General features: G+C 47.8%; 7 protein-coding genes across 7 annotated transcripts; 4 read left to right on the forward strand and 3 right to left on the reverse strand.

Moving 5' to 3' along the window:
* Window positions 1–841: 841 nt before the first annotated feature.
* Window positions 842–4553, forward strand: N7443_003864 (uncharacterized protein; the record flags this gene model as incomplete). The annotated part of the gene is made up of 3 exons (XM_056883920.1): window positions 842–1195; window positions 1254–2263; window positions 2315–4553. 3 exons carry the CDS (start codon window positions 842–844, stop codon window positions 4551–4553), a joined length of 3603 nt encoding a protein of 1200 aa, XP_056742198.1.
* A 235-nt stretch (window positions 4554–4788) lies between these two features.
* On the reverse strand, window positions 4789–5226 carry N7443_003865 (gamma-glutamylcyclotransferase family protein; the record flags this gene model as incomplete). Its single annotated transcript, XM_056883921.1, has 1 exon — window positions 4789–5226. The coding sequence occupies one exon, from the start codon at window positions 5224–5226 to the stop codon at window positions 4789–4791; it is 438 nt and encodes a 145-aa protein (XP_056742199.1).
* Window positions 5227–5803: 577 nt separating this feature from the next.
* N7443_003866 (signal peptidase complex subunit SPC3) lies at window positions 5804–6646 on the forward strand (the record flags this gene model as incomplete). The annotated part of the gene is made up of 2 exons (XM_056883922.1): window positions 5804–5946; window positions 6046–6646. The coding sequence occupies 2 exons, from the start codon at window positions 5804–5806 to the stop codon at window positions 6644–6646; spliced, it is 744 nt and encodes a 247-aa protein (XP_056742200.1).
* Window positions 6647–6933: 287 nt separating this feature from the next.
* On the reverse strand, window positions 6934–7443 carry N7443_003867 (YqaE/Pmp3 family membrane protein; the record flags this gene model as incomplete). Its single annotated transcript, XM_056883923.1, has 3 exons — window positions 6934–7102; window positions 7156–7231; window positions 7395–7443. The coding sequence occupies 3 exons, from the start codon at window positions 7441–7443 to the stop codon at window positions 6934–6936; spliced, it is 294 nt and encodes a 97-aa protein (XP_056742201.1).
* A 436-nt stretch (window positions 7444–7879) lies between these two features.
* Window positions 7880–11808, reverse strand: N7443_003868 (uncharacterized protein; the record flags this gene model as incomplete). Its single annotated transcript, XM_056883924.1, has 11 exons — window positions 7880–8211; window positions 8585–8718; window positions 8912–8921; window positions 9086–9158; window positions 9210–9785; window positions 9861–10045; window positions 10094–10149; window positions 10229–10689; window positions 10746–10798; window positions 10855–11275; window positions 11335–11808. The coding sequence occupies 11 exons, from the start codon at window positions 11806–11808 to the stop codon at window positions 7880–7882; spliced, it is 2775 nt and encodes a 924-aa protein (XP_056742202.1).
* A 3813-nt stretch (window positions 11809–15621) lies between these two features.
* On the forward strand, window positions 15622–16034 carry N7443_003869 (uncharacterized protein; the record flags this gene model as incomplete). Its single annotated transcript, XM_056883925.1, has 2 exons — window positions 15622–15728; window positions 15803–16034. The coding sequence occupies 2 exons, from the start codon at window positions 15622–15624 to the stop codon at window positions 16032–16034; spliced, it is 339 nt and encodes a 112-aa protein (XP_056742203.1).
* A 1553-nt stretch (window positions 16035–17587) lies between these two features.
* On the forward strand, window positions 17588–21949 carry N7443_003870 (uncharacterized protein; the record flags this gene model as incomplete). Its single annotated transcript, XM_056883926.1, has 1 exon — window positions 17588–21949. The coding sequence occupies one exon, from the start codon at window positions 17588–17590 to the stop codon at window positions 21947–21949; it is 4362 nt and encodes a 1453-aa protein (XP_056742204.1).
* Window positions 21950–22213: the final 264 nt, after the last annotated feature.

Here is a 22213-nt window from a genome sequence, read left to right on the forward strand (position 1 = left end):
GGTGGCTCCTAATAAACCATCTATGACCGATACCTCTACTACTTGTCCCCTCCATGCATTACCATTCCAGCCTGTGCCACCTATATTGGGTACTGTTGAGGTGCCATTCTTCAGGTGTCTCTATATGCCTGCCTGATGCCTGACAAAACAGGCATGAATCTGACCGCCTACGATAGACGGTACAACGACGCATCCTAAGCGGCGAGAAAGCGGAAAAAAAGAAAAGAGAAGGAGAAAACGCAGGATGGGACCAATGCTGCGCATGGTCCTCCCTTAAACGAGGCGCGCTCTGGATGTCGTTCTTTGCGAACCTATCCGAGATCATCGCCAGCTTGTCTCCGCGTCGCCCGCGTCGACAGCCCGAAGATCGTCAACGGTCTGACGCCGATTCACTCCACCATTTACACTCTCCCCGCCGCGCCTCTCGGTCTCCGAGCTCCAGAGCCTCGCGCCGTGTCAGAGCACGCACAAACGAATTTTCCCTGGGCTCTGGCCTCGACGATACGCTATCTGAGCCCCATCTCTCACCAAGAAACGCCGCTCGTTCGCAGGTGCGTGATTCCCAAGATACATGCCGAGCTCTGTGGTAGAGCTCGCTTTTTTTTTTCTACTATGAAGGGATGCAAGCTTCCAGCCTCAACGTTGGAGTCTTCTTTCAGCTCGGATGCAGCTCGTTCTTCTTTCATCATCACTCACATATTTTCGACATTGGAACTAACCACTCTCAGACTACTCAGAGTTATGCCAACGACTTCCACTCCTTCCCTGAACCTACAAATACCCCCCGACAATTGCGATCCCCACCTTCGCAGTTCGTCATAGATCTCACAGCCCGGTGAATATGCCCGACAACCGCGCGCCCGCCGGCAGGCAGTTACTGATATCGCGCGCCCTATTCAGTGGAGGCGAGTCCTCGCAGATGTTGAACAAGGATCAGAGGCGAAATGACGTTCGTGCTCAGGCCCGTCAAGAAGAAGCGAGATTATTAGGAGCGAGAGATTACAAGTACGTTGTGGGAAATGGGGATGGAGGGGCTATTGAAGTTTTGCTGACGACTGGCTTTGTGAACTGCAGAGACAAAAATGCCGTGCCAATAACGCCTGGTGCGAGTCTGCAAAAGAACAGGAGGGTTCCCGGGGTATGTTGTTCATTCTTCGTGCTGGTTGTCTTTGCTTCTCATCTGACTCTTAGACTTGTCAGTCCACGGCTGCGTTTAGGCCGACGGATAGGATTTCCCATCGTGCGCGAGATAGTGGGCCTGTTCGTGCTTCTGGAAAGCAAAAGGGGCCGAAATCTTCTTCGAAAAAAATCCTCCGCGATTGGATGATGCTCCCGAATTTGAAGAGTCGAACCGGCCGAGCAAGCGTCGACGACAAGACGATCACTCTAAAGTGCTTGAGTGGGCAGATGGAGCCAATGTGCCCATGCCTCGGGCTTCATCATCTTCGAGCCAGAACTCGGCAAAACCTACAAATAATGGCTTTGCCAAACAGCACGACGAGTTCCGTGGCGTGGAAGACAGCATCAAGATCAATCGGAGCCCACAAATTCTTCGACGAAGTCAACACACTCGTTTTGCTTCTGATGAAGGAGCGCAGGCTGACAAAAGACCGGAATTGCCCAAGCAATCTCTTTTCGAGATCATTGAAAACCATGATTCTGCTGCAAAGGACCCAAGTCACCAAATTGCTACCCATGCCATCTCTAATACCAGGGAAAGTCCAGATGAGTTGCAAGGGGAGGCCACCACTCGAGGAATACCGAGCTTCCTCGATGACAAACAAAACCAATCCCTCCGCAAGCTCAATACAGACAAACCCATGTCTCCAGTCCGGAAGCGATCGCCGTCCGATATACGAACTACCTATTTCGCGAGCTCGCCCTCTCAAGGGCCTAAAAAGATCAAGCGGACCCACAACACCTCAATTCCATGTATCAATCTCAGTGTGAACTATCTTCGATATGGCTCTACCGTCAAAATTGTCGAAGTACATAAACCACGCTTTGTCAAGATGATGCCGGAAAAGATTGAACTTGGGGAAGATATTGCTGAGCCAGGAAAGAAGGTCGAAATCCTGATGCGAAATGTCCGATTGGCTTATCGAGGAATGGACAAAAGTCTTAAAATGAGGCTCAAGCTCTCTCAAAAGTCCGAGTCTCCAGGTGACAGTTTCGTCGATATTGATTTCTCCATGCCAATCGACAAGCTACAGTTTGTGGAGCGGCTAGAGGATTCCCAGATCAAGATCCAAGACAAGCCAGGGTACGTGATTCAGATAAATCCTTTACTTCAAGTCAGCTGACTTTTCAATAGGTTGTACATGGACAAGGCTTTTGAAAACTACGCAAAGGAGATGGACGAGCATGGCAAGCACCCCAAGCAACCTTTCCTGGACTCCTCTGTGTCTGAAGCGGCACCCATGGCACCGGCTGCGTCGAAGATGCGTCAGAAGATCTCTTCCGCTTTACAAAAAACCAAAGATGAAACCAACGAGAGCAAACGAGTCAAAACGAAAGCAAGCGCTCGAACCCTTTCTAGCCAGGCGGATGGCTCTGGCGACTTGGGAGAGGGGACTAGCAATCTACCGAATGATTCTGATTCTGGAGTCCAGATTCCTGTCAAGCCGTTCCGGCCACGGGAGTATGATGAGCGTGAGACCCGAGCCACTCGGCGAACGACACGCATCCCTGGGGGTGTAAACGGCCCGGACATATCCACAGACACCAAAATTCCTCTCTATATATATCTCAAAGATGACGCCGCTCGGAAGAAATGGAAGAAGCCACTGGTATACCCTTGGACTGGGAAGAAAAAAGCTGAGGTCTGCGTTGAAGACCGGGACCGATTGCGTGAAGACGAGTTCCTCAACGATAACCTCATCGGTTTCTACATGCGCTTTTTGCAGGATCACCTTGAACGCACCAACCAGAAAGCTGCCGAGAAGGTATACTTTTTCAACTCTTACTTCTTTGACACGCTCACAAATACCCCGAAGGGTGAGCACGGTATCAACTACAGTGGGGTTGAAAAGTGGACACGCAGCGTTGACCTCTTCAGCTACGACTACATCGTTGTTCCCATCAACCAAGCTGCGCACTGGTACGTTGCCATCATTTGCAATTTGCCTAGCTTGGAGGTTGGAACTGCAGATCCCGTGCCGCCATCCTCGGCGTCTGTGAGCGAGAAAGAAACCTCGAACCAACCAGAGAGTGATGTACATGAGATCCTTGAGTCGCCGGAACCTGAACCCGTGCCGGTCCCCACTACCCCGGAAGAGAAGACACGGAATTCTGAATCTCCGAGATCAGAGGATGTACGACAACCTTTTGCTTCCATGACTATCCAAGAGCAGGAGAAAGCGCAAAAGGAGGCAGAGAAATTGGAAGTTCCAACCGAAACCGACGAATGGCCCGAAGGGGAAGAAAACCAAACATCGCCTCCTGCCAAGTTGTCTCCTTTCAAGGAAACCTCTACTGGGCCCCAAACTACACTTCACACTGCTTCTCATGCGGCCCGCAAAACCAAAAAAGGAAAAGCCGGCCCAAAGCTGAGCCCGAGCCAGACAACAATTGTCACATTCGACTCTCTCGACCTCGGCCGATCGCCCACGATCAAGATGCTGCGGGACTATATCTGCAAAGAAGCTAGTTCTAAACGTGGCGTTCAAATCGAACCGACAGACATCAAAGGCATGCGCGCTCGCCAGATCCCATTGCAGCCCAATTTCTCCGACTGTGGTCTCTACCTGTTGGCATATATTGAGAAGTTCGTTCAAGACCCCGACTCATTCATCACGAAGCTCCTCAAGCGTGAAATGGACCAAGTCGATGATTGGCCTCCTTTGGGATCAGGTCTACTTCGACATCGGCTGCGCACGTTCCTTGATGATTTGTACGATGAGCAGGCTCGGATTAAGAACCTGTCGAGTGGTCGGGCGATCATGGCAGATCAGCAACCGGTTTCATACTTGCTTGGACCTCCTCTGCCGAGTCAAGCTGATCCGGACGAGAAGGGCAACGCGGAGCCTCCTCAGCTCACAGATCCTGCAGAGGACAAAGGTTTGGACAAGAAGCCTGCCGTGGAAAATACTGTTCGAGAAAGGGATGAACCGACCGGTAGCTCCGCTGCAGATCAGCCCGACTTGGAGCCCGCCGTCTCTACTAGCACCCCTGACTTTTCAAAGGGGACGAAGGCGCCTGGGCCGCCTCCAGCAGATGCAGATACCACCTCAAGACCCGCCTTGCCAGAAGGCGAAGAAGTTGTTGAAGTGCCGGACAGCCAGGAGACCGGGCAAGCACCAGGACCAAAGTCGAACCGTACTGAGAAAAAGAAGGCTGCCAAAGCAGAGGAGCCCCCCACTGACAGGAAGCCAGAGCGGAAGAAGACCACTATACCCGTCGACACAGATGTGGTATATGTCGAGCAGCGATCTCCGAAGAAACCCCCCAAAGACTCTCAAGTGCAAGTGCAAATCCAGGTACGACGCACACCACCGCCGAGTTCTCCAGAACATGTGCGAAAGAGCCCACGGGGAAAGCCACGCAAGAATTGAGAACATATTGTATTTGATACCTATTTTGTAGCGTTATCACCTAATGGAGCATGAATCGGCGATCCAACCATGGTGCATTGTCCCATTTTCTATTATTTGTTATTCACTTGTGGAGGGAAATAGACGGCGTTGGGTGTTGCCTAATATTTCGGCCGTTGATTTGTTAATGCACGAGATAAGTTACCAGCATCCTGCACAATACAAATGTTTCATCTATCTCTCTTTCTCCCATCCTCTACCACTGACTCTCATCGGCATTAACCCACCACGCCATCTTATCTTTCTTAAAAGTCTCAAAATCCCACTCCGCATCCTCTAGCCTCCCCTCCCCGGCAACCCAGACATAAGTCTTCGCCTGAACCTCAACTCCTTCAACCTTCAGATCCGGCCCAGCTGAATCCAACACATCCTTTAGATGTGCCTCCAGGTTCGACTTACTCCCCCCAGGTACCGACTCCCCAAGCACACGCACGGTAACTGGGTCTCGAGTATACTCATCCCCTTCATACATATCCAAACGGTGAACATCACCGTCTGTTAGTCCGGAGACAAGCGTCCCTCGCACGGATGTCCTAGTCGTAGCCTCTGATGCCGGTACGATGCCGGGGTAGTCTGCACCCCGCACACGATGGCGCCGATAGCCGAGCAGCACAGCAGGTTGGAATCGGAGCATAGCTTTTTGCCAGGGTTCGGGCTCCCCGCGCCCGTGGATTACTTCGGTGTAGCACCTGTGGTGCCATCAAGGTTCCTGAATTGTTAGTCTTGGGGGTTGTAGGTAATCCAGACCCAGGACTAACCATAGAAGAAGAGGATGTGGTCACCCATGGCCAACTGGTGGATGCGTCAATTCTGGATTCAAGTCACTGAGATAGTAAGGAATTGGGGAAAATGAAAAGAAATCTGACAATCGATGTAGAAAGAAAGACTGTCCCGAGTAAATAGAGCGGAAAGCAGACCTGGACACATAGATACCGCGATAAGATACCCAGATACCCTCGCGACTACGCCGAGTCAATTTTGGAGTCAAGCTGTCAACGCAGCTCTACCAAATATTAATTACCATTCAATCAATTGAAAATAACTCATTAAAAAGATAAAGAACCAGTGCGCAACGTCAACAATCCCCAAGTCGTTGCCGGCGAGCATTCATACCCTCCCAAACTCTTACTAATTGGGTCCGGAGCTCCCAAAACACGCCTCGCTGGCTTCAACCCTTTGACACTCAACAGTCCCGCATTGTCACCACCACAATGCACTCCTCCCTCAACCGCTTACAAGCCGTGTTCGGCTTCTTCACCACCGTTGCGCTAGTAGTCGCCTGCCTCGCCGCGGTCTCAGTGGTTGTATTCCCCAGCGATGCCACGGCGTCCGTTTCGCTGAAGAACGTCCAAGTGTAAGTCCACCACCCAGCCACGCGCACATCGCATCTCTCGCAGACGATCAAACTGCAAACGCCGAAGTTCCGCGATACTAATTTACGCCTCGGAAACAGAACAAAGGGCCGGCCACACTACTACTCGACGAAACGCGAGGAATACGCCCAACTCCGCTTCGATCTCGACGCAGACCTAACCCCCCTCTTCAACTGGAATACCAAGCAACTCTTCGTCTACGTCTACGCTACCTACTCCTCCTCCGATAAGACGAATACCCTTGTCCGTCCCTCTGAGGCTATCATCTGGGATTCCATCATCGACGCCTCGCCCTCCCCTTACTCGTGGGACGTGTTGAAAGAAAAGGCCCTCTCGGTGCTTCCCGCCTCAGTTACCGGAAAGTCAAAGCGCACGACTAAGAAGGCGAAGCCGAGCAAGAAGAATGTGAAGAAGAAGGAGGAGGAGGCTCAGCCGGGTGTGATGAGGCTGAGGGGGCAGAAGGCGAAGTATCAGATTAATGATATTACGGGAAGACTTGCGGAGAGGGGGAATGTTACGCTTTCCGTGGGGTGGAACGTGCAGCCTTGGGTTGGTGCTCTGTGGTGGGCGCCTGCTACTGGGGCGGTGCCGAGGACGGAGGGGACTATTGTTTCCAGTGAGGCGTTTGATTTCCCGGCGCTGAAGGGGAAGAAGGTGGAGGGGCAGCAGGAGAGTGTTTAGGTTAGCTGGTTGATTTGGCCATGTGGGAACATTGGGTATCCTTGGATCAAACACAAGTTAAAATTGCATATGATTTGCATGGCGCATCTATTCAGGGGCTTGAGAGTGGTAAATTTATTTCATGAATTCGCTAGGGTAGTGGACTATCCGTTGAAACAATGGGAGTCCATCATCGTGGTCTTGCAAAAGGAAGCTCATAGTACCAATGACGTCATGGAAAGCAACAATCAACAATCAGCCGTTTGCGATCCAAAGCAACGGCACAGACGAGTTGGGTATTGGGTATATTAGATAGTGCCATAGTTAGGCGGCGAGTCGTGGTGTCCGCCATGCTGAATGCGCTCGGAGTAAACTCCTGGAGCAGGGCGCTGCGAGGCGCGGGTTAAGGGGTCGCGCTTGCGACGCTCATAGTAGACGTATTCGAGGTAGAAGGCATGGATGTGACCTGGGAAGTACCTGGAATCTCGGGTTAGAAGCCGGACTGGGACATGTTTCACGAGAGTACGCACCCGAGAATGGTGAGCAGGACGTTGATCCAGAAGTCAACGCCGCAGCCGGAGATCATGAAGACACCCAGCGGGGGAACTGCACGCTTTGTTAGCGAGTCCGTGAGGTATAGGTATGCGCCTCGTGTTCAGGCGCAGCAGGTATTGCGCTGGTTTTGCGGGCTTCTCGCACGTGTGGGCGTCCCAGATCAGAGAGCTGGACGAGCCGTCCACGAGAGCCACGACGAAATGAGGGTACTTACTGAATAGCGTGATGATAATCAAGCATAGCGTCGAACAGGTGCCCGCCATGGTGAATAGTGTAGGTGGCTTGGAGGTGTTTACTGTTGTAGTTTGGGTGAACGCTCGGGAGTCGCGAGGAAGCTGAGGAGACTTGCGAAGAGGAGCTCACCGAGCCGGTGTCATCCCCGATTGATCGGGGCCCAATGAGCGCCCAGTTCACGCTCAGTCCGTACCCAAAGGAGCACTCGGCTCCCACAATCCGGTTTCTTCTGTGAACTCCGGTTTGATAGCCCTCATTTCATTTCTCATCATGGCCCCGTTTTTCAAAAATGCCCCCGTCTTTCAATTCCGTTGACTGTGACCATTATGGAGCCCGGTTGCGTGCGGTTCTGAAGGGGAAACTTGGCCTGAGATCCAATACCACTAATTAGTTGATACTCCTAGCATCGCTGTACAGTAACCGTGTTTTCATTCAACTCGACGAGAGCTACAGGTAATCTCAAAACTATTCAATCTGTTTGATGATCCATTTATATCGCTGATCCAAGTAGCGACACTTGAGTTGGAGCATTTCAAACGACGGAGTTTCCTTCAACATTTGTCCCTCACATTCGTCGATCGGCTTCTTCGCCAGGGTGATGGTTGAATAGACTGAATGGATATCTCCAATGATAGGAGCAATGACGTCGTCGGTAATCTTTGTTGCCATCTCGTCAAATGTCTTTTGAGATGCATCTTTCATTCCCTGTGAGACTGCTGAAATAATGTTCGGGAAAAGTGTGCCATTGTCGATTCGGCCTTGAACCTTTTCACGCAGAGCTTTGGCTTTGCCGGAACCTATCATGAGTTATCATTCAATATCCATATGAGTGGAAACTCGCTTCAATAGTACTTGCCTTCGATTGAAGCTGCGGCGCGATATACAGGGATCATCTCTTGCAGTATAAATGACGACTCATTAGACTCTAGAGTCTTAGCACGTAGGCCCCTATTGAGAATTAGATAAGAGAAACAGGGCTCAGCGAGCAATGGATGATTTGTATACCTCATTTCACCTGCAAACTTTCTCAACGAGGTTTCAATGAACTGCCTGGTATCTTGCGTGCGGTGTTCAAGGCTCCCGACCATTAAGGACGGGAAATCGTTGGCTTGGAGGCGTATTAGGTTAGTTGGATTTCTTCTTTTATCACTTTTGCAAATAGTTACTCACCCATCAAATTAAACCTCAATTCCCGGAAGCGGTTCTCAATGAATCCATTAAGTCCTAGACATCTTCCAGAGAGGCTTCTTTCCAGGCTGTTCCACTTTTCGCTCAGCCCCAGTCGCATTTCCTCAATCAGTTCACTGTTCCAATCAACGGGCTCATTAAATAAATTCAAATATCTACCATTATTGCGGCAAAAAGCTTGATATTCCACTGGTTAGGTAGTCCGATTGTTAGCTTGATTGAAAGAGGTTGAGTGGTTCTCACGCGGAGCAAAGGCAGGGAGCTGAAGTGTTTATTTTTTAGTGGAGACATATGGATGGTTTTTCTTACCCCACGATAGCTGTAACATGATTAGCGAGTTGTGTGGCATCGGTGAAAAGAATCACTCACATCCAGCCATTCCAGTCCTTTCTGACTTGCCGCCTTTTGCCAGTCTTTACAATGAATCCCTTCAGATTTATTTAGCTAGGTCGACGAGGGGTTCTCTTTGGAGACAAGATATACCGGCATATGCGAGTACCGAATTCTCGAATAAATTCTGCAGATGTTCCTTACTTCCTTCGAGACGCCGCAAAATCTGGAAGAGGAATCAGAATCAACTTAACGCGTGATGGCCGGTTCAACATACCTGTTCTTTTGCGAGCTCGACCTTCTCAAGAATCATTGTAATTGAGCAAGAGGGCCCAACTTCCAAGGACTGACTACGCAGGCCAATCGAAACAAGAGCACCTGGCAAAGTAGTAAGAAGGAAGTTTTTAGCTTCCTGTAACCTCGAATCCGCCAGCGTAGAGTAGCAGAACTTTCGCAGAGCGGGGATACCACTCATGGTTCCTTTTTCATGAGTCGTCGTAACTGCTTTTTGAGAACAGTGCTCGCCATAAAATAGGTTCGAAACACAGAAAACGTTCAGATCTTCCTCCTCCTGGCTGCTCTTGTACATCCGTTTGAGTCCATCTTCTACACGTCTGTTCCGAGCTTCTATGAGAAGCATTTTCTTCCTATCAAAAGTCAGCATGGCTAGAAGATTCCCGGTCTGTCTGAGCAGGAAATGGTTGATGTACTTCCACTGGAGTTCTGTCATTAGAACTGGATCTTTCTTGGTTTCCACCTTCCGAATCTCATCTTCTATGCTTTCCATTGCCTCTAACATGCTCACTTTTCCAGAATTTCGCAAGTGTCTTTCGGCTCCAGCTTCATCAATTGCCTGTTAAACTTTAGTTGCAGTCAAATTCGAAGACCGTTTAACGAACATCGGACATGGTACAAATGACCGCAGTACGTGACCATCTTTTTGTGGACCCCCCTCGCCTGTCGATGCGTCATGGGGAACTGTAGAGTATAAGGATGACTCGAGAAGCTGGTTGGTCAATGCTCGACGTATATCAGTGACGTGGAAGACACGATCGCATCTTGAAAGATACTCCTGGGCCGCTTTAACCCTCGCGAGACTTGTGTCAAGAAGCCCTAGGGCTGTTAGCTATGAAGAATCAAGCCAGTCAGACGGATTCTCACCAGGCAAATCTGCAATGACAAGACCTGCTCTCAGAATTGGTGCGTCAATGTATACTCTAAAGCCGATCTCAGTCATATGCTTTATATTGCAGGCTTGTGCCATATTTTTCTGGCACATAATTTTCAAGACCTTACCGCATGATTTTTGTAAAGGGCCAGATCTTATCCTGCATGAATAGGCTTGTTTTTGTGTAGAACTCCTCTGCAGTTTCTGCGTATGTCACCCACTTTCCATCAGATGCACCAGTGGGCCATGGAATTGTCTTTGTCCACTTGATCAGTTGATCCGCTATTTTCTCAAAAGCCCCCTCGGATTTATCCGACAGGAATTTTCGGTTAAATTCCTTCTCGCTTCCGAATGCAGACTCTAGAGCAGACCAAGCTTCCTTAATTTCTTTCCAGTCGGCGGCAGTCAATGAATCCTTTGCAACATCTGGAAGAAACGCACGGCGGAAGCTCCACAGCAGCTCATTGACATGATCTTCCATGGCCACTCCAGAGAGATATTCGATTTCAACTCTGATCCGATGACTTTGACCGGGCTTCATTTGCCTATATTCAGTGACGATCGAGGTAACAGCCGAGCCAAAGTCGTCCTATATGTTTCTTTATCAATACTTCATTTCAGCATATACTGCACAGGGAATCTCACGGCTGTGGCAAGTCTCGGAAAGTCGAGTAGTGAGTTGATTACACTGCTTTTTCCTGGAAATTGTAAGCTGCAAGATTATCCAAATGGGGAAGGAAAAAAAACTCCTTACCCGCTAGCGTGCTCCCCAGGAATGCAATTGTTTCGGTATTGAAAAAGTTGTTCAATTCGCCAGCCCTTTTCATTTGCTTGATCTGACAATTTACCTGCGTAGAATCCATGGGACATTCATAGGATTCCTGATGGACGAGAAGCTGTTCCATCAAGGCCGCAGATTCCCTCGCCAGCTGCAATCCAAGAAACAGGCCGGTCTGAAATGTTGAGGAGAAAAACTTTGACTTTGGATACTCTTCCACTGGAATGTCAGAGAATACAGAGACCAGACCGGGATCCTGGAAAGTAAAAGAATGTTGTCTAGTCGAATCAAATTGCGAGTAAGATGGAATTTTTGGAATTATGTTCGTTGGATTGAATAACCAAGAACTTGGCTCCCCTGCGCTCGGTTGCGCGTCCTCTCGAGCATCTTGCAGAGCCTATACAAATGAAAGTAATGTAGTTAGAATTCTGTAGACAGTAACCTCGAGAAGGGAACATCGGTCACATTGATTTTAGGGAGGCCTTGCATACTCGCAGAGAACGTAAACGTCGACTTGGCTTCATTTGCTGTAGCAGGCTTCGGATGAGCATGTAAAGCTTCAGCTTTGAAATTGGCAGAACCGAATTTGTCCTCAGGATCTATCTTGTCCTCAGGATCTATCGGGAGAGGAGGCTCCATCCGGTCAATAGTGTGCGCGTGCTTGGGTTTGCAGAGAGAAGCAAAGGTTTTATAGGATTTGAGGTCGAATAATGGATTCATCTTATTTTGCGTGCTCAGTCCGTTGAATAGTGGTCCTCGGTCGGTTTTGTCGGTCTTTGATGGGCTTTGTTTAGGGGCTTGGTGCTCAGTATCAGTCGAACCGTGATCTGAAGGTGCGCCGATGGTAATCATCAGAGCGTTTTCATTGAATTTTTTTTCGAATTCTGATTCTGGCTGCGGCAGCTTTTCATTGCGAGAGTTGGAATTCATTTCCGAATACACGTGATGGGCAAGAGCGAAAAGAATCGACAATTCGGCTTGGTTAATAGTAAATATGGGTGAAACCAGGGGCCTTTAACGGGTCGATTGTAAAGATAGAAATAATATTTGTGACTTGCCATGCATGCTGGCTGTGCTAGCTTGCAGTAGTTCGGGCTCTTGTGTCTCGTATTTTATGCCCTAGCATGGATTAAAGCATGGTAGTTACGAGACTAGTCCGTATGAGAGATTAATCGGCGCTGAACTAAAATATTGGGGCCAAATTTACCTCCCTAACGCATCGTCGGAACTGCTCGGGGCCATCACTTGGACCTACGCATCAATGTAATATAAGGAGCATCCACTTGGATGCTCTCACTTGCAGGGATTAATTTGAGAAATCACCTCCGTGGTCCGAGGCTAACAATCACTAAAGGGGACCATCGGCCCCATGGCTGAATGCCTAGTGTTTATTAGGAAGGCGAGTTGAACTCGCTTTGAATTGGTGGCCTGGTAAATTATTTTTTTAACCCAATCGGTTGCTCTGGTTCAAGCTCGGTGCTGCGTTGATTACAAAAATGGGGTTTTTAGCGCGCACCCCACCGCCCGGGGCTGACTTTTGGGTCCTACACCCTGAATAGTTAACTAACAACCTCATATATCTAAGGACTAGCCTCCTCGAATTAATATATTGTAGTGGTGAAAGCGGTGACATTGTATATTGTCGGACTGACATAACGATTATCTAAGCACTAAAAGTGTCTTTGGCATTTTTGGTCGAGTGGTCTTCGTTTTAACATATATAGTGTGCCTGAGGTGTCTTACATGCCTTGGTCTGTCTGCATTATTCTCTCCTACATGGAGGGACACACATAGGAGGACAACATTTTGGAATATGACTGCACTTTTCGGTTTCTTTGCTTCATGATTTAGCTTCAAGGATAAAGCGACATCCACCTGCAGAGTGTGTCCACTACGCCTTCCTAAGTCCTTGGGAGTGTGAGTGTGTGTTTCTGGTGCCCAGTCTGCATTGCTAAACAGCCATCGAGCCATCCCCATTTCAATATATGTTTTGAGTTGGAATATTTCTAGTAGTATGTAGTATGAAATTTAATACTGATAAGTTAGTCAGAGAACAGGCTCCATTAGGTATTATGGTGATCTGGCTTCCAGGTTCTCTTGTTGCTCGACTTTCAACCGTGTGGCTAACTAATATCGAGTTTTTGCGCATCAAGTTCTTTTTCCCCCAGTCAATACCATACCTGAACATACTGTTGTCATATGCACTCGTTGGCGATCTGTGAACATGTTGTAGTTGAGTTGTAGCCGACTGCTCAAACACGAGGGGTGGGAGGTTCATATGTAATACCGTTCTGTCCTATAGAATCATGTAGGATCGCTTGATAGTTCTGATGATTTGGCAAATATCGCCCTCCTACTTTCCCCCTTTCCCTTGACCGTCACATTTTGCTCTTTCGTCTTACACCCACCAGTCATATTACAGAAGGCTGTGCCTATGCGGTAGAGATTAAAACTTGGTATCCAAAGATGATATTGTTTTTCTATGGCTTCTGCAATTGTGATTACTTCATAGAGATGACTTAGAGCCCTTCTTGTCGACAATGTTCATAGAACAAATCACAACTCGAAATGTTCCAACTAGCCCCCTAGCTCCTATAGTAGGTAGCTATCTAATAATATCTCACTAACCTCATAGCACGAAAAGATAGGTAATAACTGCGGTACCGCCTAGTACTATTTCTTGAGCTATAGTAATCGGTATAGACGTTTTAGTGGTGGTAGCTGCAGAACCCGAGCTTATAGGAGTCGCCTCGTTGATAGTAGGAGTTATGGTATTACCTACTGTAAGCTACGATGATGCCAAAGAGACCTATTCTGAATAATCGCTCGCGGTGAACTGGAATCTATATAAAGCAACCGTCGGATTTAACCCCGCTTAATATTCTCCGTAGTAAAATATTTCTAACTTTTATATTGGAATTCGTGCGCTAAATATAACAATATTTGGTAGGGCCTAGAGCTACTAAAATACAATAGTAGTATTGGCCGTCCTATTCGCTCTAGCTCTAGGGGTAAGAGGCTACCGTTGTAGAGGCCGCAAGGGAGAGGGATATAAGCAAAAGACTCTAAAAGTATGGCAATGTGAGTTTTAAGTGGACTAGGTAAGGAGTGATTACGAATGCTTGAGCGCGTTAAGGGACTCTGAATATGGATGGTGCTTAACTTTTCTAGACGATATGGATGCCAAGGAGCTTGGGAGTTTCACGCAAAATACAAAGACTAGTTATCTGTCAGAAATCATACCGCTGTACCAAAAACGCCAAAGTCGGTTTTTGGTACTATACAGTCATGAAATCTCACACCAATCTGAAGGCGGTACGTGGGGGTAGGCTATCAGGAAACTGCGAATGAGCAATCATATTATCTAGTGAGAAACAAGAGGTTCTTGAAACTGGTTTTGATATATAGTTCTACCAATCTTAGATGAGGAAAAAACCTCTGCATTCGCATAGAATGATACAGGGAAAACCTGTTACCCACAGGACAAAAACCCGTACCAAGGCGGTACCCACAAAAAAGGAGGCCAACCATACCAAGGCAACCAGGTGGCGCTACTTCAATTCGGATCAGCAGCTGCAAGGGCCTATTCTTCCGTGACTGTGTCATATGAAGAGAATGTGGGACACAAAAGGAAGATGAAAACAAGTGAGAAGATAGTCAAAGTGGAGACAAGCATGTAGCCCTCATCACCTGCGATTCCCAAGTAATGCCTGGCACTCATTCTCATAACTCATCATGTTAACGGTTGTAGGGGAAATGAGAATATCTCTCGCTTAGCTTTCTCGCAATCATTATCTAGCCCTTTCACCTCCTGTTAGGAAATATTATGTCATTGGATAAGAATACCAAATTGCTGGAATGCTTAGAAGACAATTTGGGGAATAAAAGTAAAAGATACTAGGGAAAGTCCTACTGTAATAGTTACTGTGATTTGAGGCTGTGGCAGACCAGCAACAGAGCCGCATCATCGAAAACAATTCCCAGGGCGTCTATATGAAGAGCTGGAAAATAACTTGATATATACTCTATGGTTAACTGCACTCTGGGGCTCAGTGCAGTTCTTCGCACGCTCATGGGCCCCGCGTGCGTGCTCCCCCGGTCTGACATGCGTATATAAGGCAAATCCTAGGTCCTATTCACAATTACAATCGCCATTTCCTTGAAACAATTTTGCATGAATAAAAAGACCTAGCCTAGGAAAGTGCAAAAATGCTCCTTGAATTTTTTTTAGAATCATTGGCCATAGTGTAATTAGCTTTCAAAGTTGGGCAGTTTTAGCGCGGCATCCAGCTGCGGGCCGGCCTCAGCCACAGGGTCCTTACCAGCGGGGTTGAAGCAGCAATGGCTTGCGGCTACGGGCGGGCTATACCGTTCCATGCACACGTAAGATTGAGGTTGCATTCGACCCTCCCTAGTCTTGTTAGGGTCGGGGACAGCAACGAGTCAGCTGAAGAAAAGCTATGCCGTACTACCACCGCGTACTTTTGTCGTGCTTGGAGACTGGGAGGTTTAGGCCTAGACCTTGCCATTTTATTATTTGGGTACCAATGGAGTACTTGGTGAATAGCCTGTCCTTAGTGGTAACATTATATCCCTCATTTTGACATAAACAGCTAACGCCTATAAAAGGCTGCTTGCCTCCTGTCGCATATCTTCGTCTTCAACTTTCTCTCACCCGTCCAACGAGAAATCTATATTACTGAAATCTATATAGCCTACCGGCGGACTTGTTCAATACCCAAAATGCAGTCATTCCTCTCGATCCTCGCCGCAGCCCTGATTGCTGGCAGCGCTATTCCGGCTGTCCAGGCAGCCTTACCTAAAGCTAATGAGTACAAGTCATCAGACTGGTAAGTCAATTTTTATATTTCTTTCTTTTTATTTGGCTTTCCACTATATTGGTTGCTCACAAATTTACCCTCAGCTCTGGCGCGCTCAACTATGGCCACCACTCGGCTCTACTTGGGGATGTCACCATGGACGACACAACCCACTCGGTCTATCTTGCAGGTGCCAACTGGGTCGGCTTCTCAGACAAGACTGGTAACGGCGGCAAATGCAGTGGGTCGGCTTTGACAGTGTTGCAAGGGGAGTGCAACAACCTTGATACGGCTCATCCGGGAAAGCGGATCAAGTGCGTCAGAAATATTGACTAAAGCCAGATTTTATTATTTCAAACAGAATGGAAATGTAGTAGAACAACCAGCTTCGAATGGCGGCTTCTTATCATATACCAACTCCCACTTCCTTAAATCTCGCTACCGGTCATTTGTCAAATTTCTCTATCCCATTGTAGGCCTCGACATGGTCCGGTTCCGGTTCTGCAGGTCGGAGCCCGGAGTCGGACCTATATATAGTCTACAATTGAAGTATGTTGTATTTCACCAACCCTGCTAACAAAAGCTTCTCGGCACTAAACTAGAAACCTACTAGCGCCCGCTGAACTTCAGGGAAACCCTGCTGTTCTTTACCTAGCCTCTACCAATCAAATATACCTACCCTTTTGTACTCTGATCATGAACCCGAATCCGAGGCCTTTTTACTATATCTTTGCATCATTCTAGCCCAGTAGCATCCGTGGTGGCCCTAGAAGTAGACTGCGCCAAAAACCACAAAACCGCAAAACCAAACCAAACCAAACCAAACCCCCATACGGTTTGGTTTTTGGGGCCAGTTTAGCAAACCATCGCGGCTTTTGGTTTCTAGGTCAGAAACTGTAATAGTTCTTAGGCCCCTAATAGTTTGGTAAATAATATAAACTAAATAGGTCCTTACGGTGCTGCTCGAAATTAGCTTCGCCTTTTTCTTTCTTTTGAATATGTTTTTGGACTTTCTCTTGCATAAGATTATACCTATTATAGTTAGGATGCCCCTGACTCTGTTCTTGGCGGTATTTCAATACTGTTGTAAATAACCATATAAAAATAGCCATGGTATCTTCTTGTACTAGCTACGCATTGTCTAGAATGATCTCCTTGCAAACAAACCAAATATGTCAGGTGGAAGGGACAGTCGGTTGTCTGGCCACTTTTGCAACTCATATTTCCCCCTCCGGTCAACCACTCTCATTCTTCAGACAGAACTTTGTGAATTAGGGAAAGGAAGTGCGGTTTCAAATTCTTGCCCGCTGTCAAACGGGTCGACATAATCGCCTATATCCTCTGTATCGGGCGTAGAATCAAACTGTAGAAGCTCAGAGAGTGTACGATCCTCATAAGGCCTCCAGGTATAATCTATAGCGCGTTCCATGGTAGATAGGTTGATAATTAAGAGAGACTGAAAGAAAGAAGTGGGGTGTGTGGATAGATTACCAGGTTACAAGGGTTTACCCTAGAAATTTACGGGGTTGCGATAAGCACGGGCCATAATTATTGGAAATATCACGTGATGTATGCGATGACCTGGTTCCTCAAGACTTTGTATACAGCCAATCAACAATGTCAAAAGCTCTGTCATTGTATGTATTACCTCTGAATCTGGCAATTTATATGGGGATTCTAGATTACATAAGCAATAGACATGAAGGATAATTATATCTCCGGTCCATCGCGGTATTCGTACTGACATAGTGTCCCTGGGACCACAGAGACCCCTCCACCCATTGCCCACCGCCTTTCCATGTGTCGATCTAGAGAGCGGGGTTTCCTCGTCTCAGGCTCAGGGCGCCTGTCTGGAACAGGCAACATTCGTCACCCAGCATCTCGTTGAAATGAGCGAACAGTATACTGTGGGCATCATTTGCGCCCTCGCGCTTGAAGCGACAGCCGTCGTCGCAATGCTAGACGACGTATACACTGACATGATTGATCAAGATCAACATGACCATAATTCTTATCGGTATGGTCGCCTTAACCATCACAAAGTTGCCATCGCAAGTCTCGGTTCCGGGGTATACGGTACCAACTCCGCGGCCGTAGTGGCGACAGATATGAAGCGAACGTTCAAGAATTTGAGATTCGGGCTAATGGTTGGCATTGGAGGGGCTGCCCCTGTGCCTAGCTTAGAAGAACACGATATTCGTCTCGGTGACGTGGTCATTGGCAAACCCGCAGGGACCTATGGGGGTGTTGTACAGTTCGACTACGGCAAAACCACTCAAGAAGATGGAATTGTCCTAAAAGGCAGTCTGCCCTCCCCTCCATACGCTTTACTCACAGCCCTAAGCAGGCTAGAAACCGATCAGGAGCTTGGAGAGTGTGCACTCACAGACTCTCTGTCTGCTATGTTTGAGAAGCGACCTGGTATGGAAAAGCGATATGGATATCCCGGCGCCGAAAACGATGTATTGTACGACGCAGAATACGTGCATCCCAAGCCCGAAACCACGTGCGCATCATGTGAAGTTTCTAAACGGGTCTCGCGAGGAACACGGGGCTCTTCTGAGCCGTGGGTATTCTGCGGTACTATTGGTTCAAGCAATACGGTGATGAAGGATGCTATCACGAGGGATCGGCTTCGAGAAGGTCTCGGCGTCTTGTGCTTTGAAATGGAAGCGGCAGGCCTGTTCGATTTCCCTTCCATTGTCATACGAGGTGTGAGTGACTATTCAGACTCGCATAAGAATGATCGATGGCAGAGATATGCTGCAGCTACCGCGGCGGCATGTGCCAAAACACTGCTTGGGTATATTACCCCGGCAACTGTGTACAAACAGCAGACAATCACTGAATTAATCGAAATCGAGAGTAAGAAGATCAGGGACATAATGAAAGCCGATCGCGAAAATGAGCTGAGAACAAAGTGCCATCAGTTTTTCGATGTTCTTCCCTATCAAACATACAAAAACGTTAATCCGGACAGAGAAGTAGAGACCTGCCATTGGGTATTTAAACATCCCCAATACCATGATTGGATCTCCTCATCGCAAGACAACTTGCTATGGATTTCTGCAGATCCAGGATGTGGCAAATCTGTGCTAGCTAAAGCGCTTGTGGACGAAGTGGTCCCAAGAGATTTCACAATTTGCTATTTTTTCTTCAAAGACAACGAGCACCAAGAGAATATCTCGATGTCACTCTGTTGCCTCCTACACCAACTTTTCAGCCAGGTCCCGCAACTCTTATCTCATGCTTTACCTATCTGGCAGGAGAGGAAAGAAACACTCAAAAAAGACTCAGATGAACTTTGGTCACTTTTTATCAAAGCGGCAACCGACTTGGGTGCTGGCAATGTTGTGGTTGTCTTTGACGCCCTGGACGAATGCTCAGAAAAGAGTAGACAGCAGCTTATGGAGCGTCTCAAAGCCTTCTATTCGAAGGCTTTACAAGATACCGCGCGGAAGGCTCATTTGAAGTTCATTGTGACGAGTCGGCCGTACTTTAGTATCGAAAGCGAATTCAAAACAGCGATTCGCGTGCCAGCGATTCATCTCGCAGGAGAAGCGGAAAGCACCCAGGTAAAGGCCGAAATTGATATTGTGATCAAATCAAAGATGCGGACCCTGATGGAGAAACTGGGACTGAACGAGGAGATCAGAGGAAGCATTGAAACAAAGGTTCTATCTATGGAGAACCGAACATACCTTTGGATTAACCTGTTCATGGATGATTTGGAATACCGAGTCAAGCGAGGTGAGAAGCTGAGGGCTCGAAATCTCGAGCAACTGCCTTTGACCGTCGAGGCAGCCTATGAGAAGCTACTTGATCGGCATACGGATAACTTCCGTAGCCGCCGTGACGCTCTGCTCCTACTCCACCTGATCGTTGGGGCAAAAAAGCCCATCACTGTGAAGGAGATGGACGTGGCCTTCAATCTGGCTCTGGAAAGCTCAGAAGGATCTTTAGTGTATGAACTTGATCGTGAATTTCTCGATGGAGATCGACTCGTAACGAGGATTCGAGCCCTCTGCGGCCTTTTTGTGACCATCGTCGACTCTCGAATCTATCTGATTCACCAGACAGCCAAAGACTTTCTGCTGAACAGAAATTCCCACATAGAGAATTTTTCCAACGTTCTTACGGAAGGGCAAGATACCGTTGAAAGAGCGAATGCAAAATGCTGGAAAGCATCCATTCACTCTCCACTATACAATTCTCTGTGGGCACACATTACACTATCATGTTTGTTGATTCTTGACTTTGAATCCAACGTTCTCATTACGGTCCATGGCGACCGCGGCCAAGTTCAAATGTTGTTCCGATACTCTGCAATGCACTGGGGAGACTATTTTCTCAGTTCGTCGAGCTCAAAGCAACGCTCACTCCAGTCCCATGCGCTTCGCTTGTACGAAGCGGCTCAAAGCGGCTCAAGCATGTGGTTTGATGCTTACCATCGACCTCATCTGAAGTGGCTCAAATTAGAGAGCCGACCGACCTCGCTGACTATCGCTTGTCTTCTGGGTCATTCGCATTGCGTGGAACTGATGCTTCCTGAACAAGAGCGTCCTGCATCAACCAGTCTTGAGTGGTGTCTTGGCTCAGACCAACTGGACCCTATCATATCATCCATACGAGCGGGTCATCTTGAAGTAGTCAAGCTTCTTCTAGATCACGGAAAGATTCGAGCTGGAAGTGAACTTTGCGCATTCGCTATTTTGGTATCATCTGTTCATGGCCATAACCCCATACTCAAAGCACTCCTGGATCTCGGAGAGCACACTGAACACAAGAATGAACAACAAGACCCATCCTATACCGAGATCCTTCAATTCACTCTCATCGCCGTTTCCATGCTTGGGTCCGTGGAAGCTATGAAACTTCTCGCTGCAGACAACACCATCTTCGATCCTGTATTTGAGCAAGTCATCGACGCAGCTGTAGTCCACAATAGACAGGAACTCTTCTGGGTGGCAATGGATAAAGAGTGTAATCCTCCAAGGTCCGAAAGAGAGAAGCAACACATTCTCAATTATGCATTGCGGATAGCATTAGATCGCGGCGACACCAGTTTTGGAAGACAAATCCTGAAGAAAGGTGCATCTCCCAATGGGATCTCTTCTCGAACATTCCATCAAGACAGCCTGGCACGGAAAGTCTCCGAGAGATTGTTCCATTCCAAGGGCCAGGAACTCCTCTCCACAATACACGGGTGCATATTTGCCGAGGCCTTGAGAATTGCCAGAGCACTCACGATTCCAAATATTTTCCAAAATATCGTACGTGCCAGAGTTCCTCCGCTGATTAACGCGGTGCTGAGGGGAAACATAGAGAGTGCCTCTCTCCTCGTTGAGCATGGTGCCAACATCAACGCAATTTCGAAAGTTAAGCTACCAGCCGTGAACAACACGACCGCGTTAGGGATTGCGCTTGATAAGAACCATCGTGAAATTGCTATGTTGCTGATAAAGAGAGGAGCACGTGTTCAGGATAATCTCAGAGGCAACAAGAAAACACTTCAAGAGAATTTCGAATCTGTGATCAAAGAGCTGCTTCAAGATGGCTTCGGCATAGAAAGTGCCGGCAGAGATACTTATATCCAAGCCATGCGTACGGCAGAACATCTCGATTGCCAGGACCTTCTCACCCACCTCCGGCAGTATGAGCCCTCTATCACCAACGCAGATCTCGACAAGGGTATCCCAAATCGAGGTTTTGGCTCAGCCGGAAACTCGCAAGAAGAACGAGAGTTTCAAGAATTCATGAGAAACCTTCCAAGAAATTTTCCAAAGTTTTTTCCCGGCGGCCAAAATACTGCTCTGCCTGACAATGCGTCACTAGCTGATCACGCTAGTATAAATGAACATTATAATCTCAGATCCTTGATCGATAAAGGCCTCGATCCAAACGGACGCGGAAAGGATTTTGATAAAATTGCACTCCACTGGGCAGCAGAGAGGAACCAGAAGAACCGCGTCGTCATCTTACTTAGTATGGGGAGTAATCCCAATACCCTTGATTGTTTTGGGCAGACGCCTTTGCACTATGCGGCGGAAAAGGGGTATGAAGAGGTTACGCGCCTGCTTCTTCCTGTGACGGATGCTTTGATTGTTGATAAGAAGGGACGGACTGCGTTAAGATGTGCGAGAGTTAATGGTCATACGAATGTGGTGCAAATGCTTGTTCCTTTCTATTCTGCAGGTAGGAGGGAGAAGACTCTCTCATACTACATGAAAGAAAGGGGATACAAGGCATAGACTTTGCCTAGGTAGCAATGCAAAGAATTTTAGAATATTGACTCAATTTTACTCGCATATCTTCCTCAGGCGTTCTTCTGATGATCCGGTACACAGTGATTCCAAGGCTCCAACATTTGAGGGTTTTCATGATCGACAAGACGTCACGGCGAATCAGGAAACATTGACCTGAGTTGCTTTCTTTGCTCGGATAGGGCTGAGGTGGGCCGTTCAATGACGTCATTGTCACCAAAAGGGCGTTGTATTTCTAGGCCTATGTTGCCC

The sequence above is a fragment of the Penicillium atrosanguineum genome (assembly GCF_028827265.1).
Source record: "Penicillium atrosanguineum strain IBT 20685 chromosome Unknown utg000003l_segment0_segment0, whole genome shotgun sequence".
NCBI lineage: Eukaryota > Fungi > Ascomycota > Eurotiomycetes > Eurotiales > Aspergillaceae > Penicillium > Penicillium atrosanguineum.